The sequence below is a fragment of the Notothenia coriiceps genome, unplaced genomic scaffold (assembly GCF_000735185.1).
Source record: "Notothenia coriiceps isolate Sejong01 unplaced genomic scaffold, NC01 NC01_scaffold00024419, whole genome shotgun sequence".
In the NCBI taxonomy this organism is placed as follows: domain Eukaryota; kingdom Metazoa; phylum Chordata; class Actinopteri; order Perciformes; family Nototheniidae; genus Notothenia; species Notothenia coriiceps.
Window position 1 is genome coordinate 521 of NW_011357120.1, and position 5,507 is coordinate 6,027.

Below are 5,507 nucleotides of genomic sequence, written 5' to 3' on the forward strand. Positions count from 1 at the left end.
AAGAAGTAGAAAGTACAGGTATTTGTGTTCAACATGTAAGAAGTAGAAAGTACAGGTATTTGAGTTCAACATGTAAGAAGTAGAAAGTACAGGTATTTGAGTTCAACATGTAAGAAGTAGAAAGTGACTAAGTTTTTCATTGCCATGTCTACACTGTAGCTAATGTACACATGATGATAAAGCCTTGAAACTTGACACAGGGTCGAATGGTCAAAAAGATCTCAGTCATTAAGAAGTACTTAACAGTGGACTCCAATAACCACAGAAACGTCACGCTGTGTGTTCTTATGGTGTGGTTTTATGCAGGTATATAAACGTGGACAACAGTAGAAAAATAAACTCTTCATTACCAAGATTAATATTCATATCTGCATGGGTCTACACATCGATCACTGTGCATATCACCATCCAAACATGTTGAAAAATAAACCCCAAACCGCTCAGTAAACACTGTAAGACGTTATTTGATCGTTCACAAGTTGTAACATGCTGAATAAGCAACGTAACTATCATGATCTGAGTTTGTCACAAAAAGATGGTTTGTTCCCTTGAACGGTCAAACGTTGTGTGACGTTACATTTTGGGACAACATTATCTCCTCTCCTAAAGGATGCTCCAGAGTGTCCTTAACAAGATAACCAAGGAAGCATTGAAGCTCCTTTCCTATCATCTATAATCTCAACAGCTCTAATCATGGCTGCAGCTCAGAGACCTCCACTCTGTTAGGAACCTTCCTCCTCTGTAGTTGAGCTGGTCTCTTGGGTGCTGCCACCTGCTGGCATTTTACTGTATAACACCGAGTATACCATGGATTACACTGTAAAGATAACCCTCATGATCATGGTGTTGTCAAGAGTTGGTTCGTTAGAGAAATCTAGTTTCCGTCTAGTCGTCAGTATTTCTCTGTTTGAAGGTGCAAACATGTTTATAATCCATATAATCAATCTTTCATGACTCTGTTTTCACACAAGCTTAGTTAAAGACATGCTGCAAAGCTTCTGGACAGATAGTTATCAATCTGAACAGACCATTCATGAGCACTAGTTCTAGAAACATGCATGGATCATAATGGAGCATTGGAAATACAAAAAAATAGTACTTTAATTGAAGGTTGTGGTACTTTGGGTTTTTCAAGTCTTTTATATTTCCAAATGTACTTTCAAGTCTCAAGCATATATCATTTCCATGTACTTAACCTTTTTGTACAAAGCTGTTTTTTAAATGTAGTTTTTCTTTTTTCCCTGAAGCCGTATGTTCCCTGTCAGACGGATAAGAGCGGCCGGCTGAGACTAGAGACGGTTGACGATCTGTTCAACATCATGCAGCTGAAGAAGAGGAGGAGGGAGAGGAAGGCTCCGATCAATAAGAAACCACAGCCAGTGCCAGAGACCCTGGTGAGATTAAATCGTGTATTAGTCTGCTTTAATGATGAGGTTGGTGATTGGTTGGTTGGTTGGTTGAATGATTGGTAGGTTTGTTAGTTTGTATGATGGTTGATTGTGGGTTGGTTGCTTGGTCAATTGATTGAGTTGATGTTTGGTTGGTTTGTTGATTGTTTGGTTGAATGTTTGGTTGGTTGAATGTTTGGTTGGTTGGTTGGTTTGTTGATTGGTTGGTTGTTAAGTTGATTGTTGGTTGCTTGGTCAATTGATTGAGTTGATGTTTGGTTGGTTTGTTGATTGATTGGTTGTTAAGTTGATTGTTGGTTGATTGGTTGATTGGTTGATTGGTTGTTTGGTTGAATGTTTGGTTGATTGGTTGGTTGGTTGGTTTAATGATTTGTTGGTTGGTTTGTTGGTTTAATGATTTGTTGGTCGGTTGATCGACTGACTGACTGATTGATTGATGTATGTAGGGAAATGTTTCATTAAAATGTTTTTTTCTGCTCTTTAAAACCCTTCCAGCCAGCCTGGGTGGATGAGAACATGTTTCTGACTGCAGCCAGTGACAACAAGATGCCGCTGGTGGAGAAGTACCTGACTGACGGAGGAAACCCCAATGCAGCCGACCATGTGAGCATCACTCAGAAGAAAACAATAATAAGTAATTAGTTAATCGTTGTTATCATTGATCTAATATTCTTCATGTATCCAATGTCCAGTTCCAGAGGACAGCGCTGCACAAAGCCTCGTTCAAAGGACACGTGGACGTCATGAAGAGACTCCTGGAGGCCGGAGCCACAATCGACAAAAAAGACAAGGTGAGACATTTTAAAGCTCAGCAGGAATACAGTGTTAGTAAAACCTAAAAAGAGCATTTAGTGTTTGTTGTAAAGGATCAGATGTTATCTCTTCTCTGTAAGCTGTTCTGCTCTGTAGGATAATACTTTAAGTGTGAATGGTTGGTTGGTCGGTCATTTGGTTATTTGTTTGTTTGTTTGTTGGTTGTTTGGTTAATTGGTTGGTGGGTTGGTCGGTTGGAGGCTTGTTTTTAATCCAGTAGATGAACCTATATGTTCATAAGTCTGTGTGTTTTGTGTTTCAGCTGGAGGCCACAGCGGTGCACTGGTCCTGCAGAGGAGGCAGCCTGCCGGCCCTGCAGCTCCTCATGGACCAGGGGGCAAAGGTCACCTACAGAGACAAGGTGAGCACACACAAACAGCGCTTTTTGATTTATCTCCAGTTATATCCACACAGTATATTTATGTGTGTTGGATGAATGGAGAGAACTGAAAGCCTGTCCTCTCCTCAGTTGAACAGCACTCCTCTCCATGTCGCTGTGCGGACCGGACACTGTGAGTGCGCCGAGCATCTGATCCACTGCGGAGCCGACGTCAACGCCAAGGACAGGGTAAGGAAACCAACACAGAGCTCTACATTTAAGATAAGATAAAGATAAGAGATACTTTATTGATCCAAAATGTTGAAATGTTTGCAAAGCAGCATCATAAAAAACAACAAAACAAAACAAGGCATTGCACATAAGTAGAAATGAAAGAGTAGAAATAAACAATACTAGAATACTAATAATAATACAATACTCTATTGAAGGGCTTTAGACACAATATAAAGCAGGATATTATTTACATTTAGAAAGTGGGAATGGAATATTAAATATGTAAAATGTTAATCTTCTGCAGCGAGACATAAAGCTGATCCCACGAGACAATCTACTGGACAAGCAATTTGTGCACATAAAAGCTAATTTGTTATGAATTAACCTTCAAGATTTCATAAAATAGACGTACCACGAGTAGGTCCATCTTTCTGAAAATACTTATTTGTGAACTCATAATGAAGACATCCTCCCTCATTGATTTCCTGCTTCCTGAATAAAGGACGGAGACACGGCCATGCACGACGCTGTGAGAATAAACAGATTCAAGATGATCAAGCTGCTGATGATGTACGGAGCCAGTCTCACCACAAAGAACTCTGTAAGTACACGACAACCCATCCATGCTTTCACTGATCAAAATGTACATTTCAATTATATTTTATTGTAACATTTCGACATCAGAAGGCCACATATAGTCACCCACCACAAAAAATCACAATGCGTAAGTGTAAGATATTTAATCCGTTTGAATTGTCTTTCTGGGTGAAATTTGCTTTGGGACCAAAGCTTGTTTATTGTTGGAGCTGAAAACATGTTTATTTCTGCTCTAAAGTTGATCATTTTCACATGGGGGTCTTTTGAGATTTTCAATACAGCCTCAAGTGGCCATTTAAGGAACTGCAGTTTTGAGGCTCTGGAGTGCACAGTACGGCTTGGTTAGGAAACACAACGTTCCCAACTACTTGTTTTAATGCATGTCAGCCTGCAATTGAAACATCATTTCTTAATGTGAAATGATGTGATATTCAGCAAGGCCATCAGTTTTATTTGACCATATGCTTATATTAGACATACAACGATAAATAAAAATGCATAAAGAAACACAAACACAAATAAAATAGTTCAAGATAATATTGCAAGTGACCGATAGGTGTAAGTAAACCATATACATGCAAAAAAAGAACAAAATGACCGAAAAGCAGAACAAATATATAAATCAAATGTTGTACAGTTCAATAAAATACTGCTTATTGTAAAATAAAAGTGCCGTCGTATGTAATCAGAAACACACTTTACAGGCCATCAATGGGGCTGAAGACCTTACTCATCGACAACAATAAATCCAATGTAAATGCTTCCAGTTTTCCAGGTTTGATGAGTGTTTCCCTCTCTCCTGCAGGATGGAAAAACCCCTCTGGAGACTCTGAATTCATGGCAGAACGGCGCCAAGAGCCTCCTGTGTAACTTCAGCCAAGAGAAACCTGATTCAGTAACACGTTCCTAAAAACAAAATGCAACATGAGATTCAACCCGTGGATCGGATGGCGTGAAGCACCCAAGTCTTTCTTTTAATATCTGGTAATCCGGCGAGGCTGTGCCAAATGTTCGCTTTCAAACTGCCTCCGGTGTTGACTGACGGATATTAACACCCTCAGGTAGAGGTCATAAATCTAAAGCTCACTCTAAAGCGGGTATTGTGGGAAACCACAAATCTAATCAGGATGTTGTTAATGCTGTGATTGATAGCACTGATAGATTCAAATGTTGCTGGACAATGTTTTTCTTCTTAAGCTGAGTAGAAGTCGGCGAGGACATATTTATTGACAACTTAAAGAAAAATATTTATTGCGTTTGATTAATTTATTTCAATATTATATACTTAAAGGTAGGGTAGGTAATTTACCTCAGAAACACTTTTTGTTATATGGTAAAATGGACTGTACTTATATAGCGCTTTATCCAGTCTTTAAGACCCCTCAAAGCGCTTTACATACTACATGTCATTCACCCATTCACACCCATTCATACAGAGCAGTGTACCTTACTCTATAGGACCTAACATTCATACACATTCACACACCGTTGGCCATGCCATCGGGAGCAACTCAGGGTTAAGTATCTTGCCCAAGGATACATCGACATGTTGACTGCATGGGCTGGGATCGAACCCACAACCTTCTGGTTGAAAGACGACCGCACTCCCTCACAGCCACAGTCGATGGAATGCTCTTAACATCGATAGCAATGAATACATGAAATGCTTTGACAATAAATACATTAAAAACATGTCATCTGTGGAAGCCGTGGCGCTGTAAAAAGCACGACCAATCATCTGAGCCGGCCCGGCTAAAGTATAACTGGATGGCCTACCTGCCTGTCAGCCTTCCATCTGTGCACACATTTATCTCGTCCGTGTGTGTTGGAGGAGGGGCTCTGTAAGGAAGTCTGAAGGAAGAGGCAGATTTTTTTCAGCTGCGTACTTTCAAATTCTAGCGCACTCGAGCTGGATTATCCATTCTTACCTACCCTACCTTTAACAGCTCAGTTTATTTCCTAAAACATTGTGAACAAGTTAGCAAATGTTTTATCTTAGCTCCACTTGGCTCGAGGTTCACTTTACTTAACTGGATTTTATGAAAACTGGAGCAGAAAACTTGTCATATATGCTGCGTTTTTTTAAAGAAACATTCAAATATACTTTAGGGCAATGTACAAATTACTTCACACAG

The 5,507-nt window shown here is 39.7% G+C and overlaps 1 protein-coding gene across 1 annotated transcript; it reads left to right on the plus strand.

The window, feature by feature from the left end:
* Nucleotides 1–206: 206 nt before the first annotated feature.
* LOC104955007 (ankyrin repeat domain-containing protein 1-like) lies at nt 207–4,313 on the plus strand. The gene is made up of 8 exons (XM_010782232.1): nt 207–306; nt 1,228–1,394; nt 1,905–2,012; nt 2,102–2,200; nt 2,485–2,583; nt 2,692–2,790; nt 3,278–3,376; nt 4,178–4,313. The coding sequence occupies exons 1-8, from the start codon at nt 207–209 to the stop codon at nt 4,280–4,282; spliced, it is 876 nt and encodes a 291-aa protein (XP_010780534.1). The 3' UTR covers nt 4,283–4,313.
* Nucleotides 4,314–5,507: the final 1,194 nt, after the last annotated feature.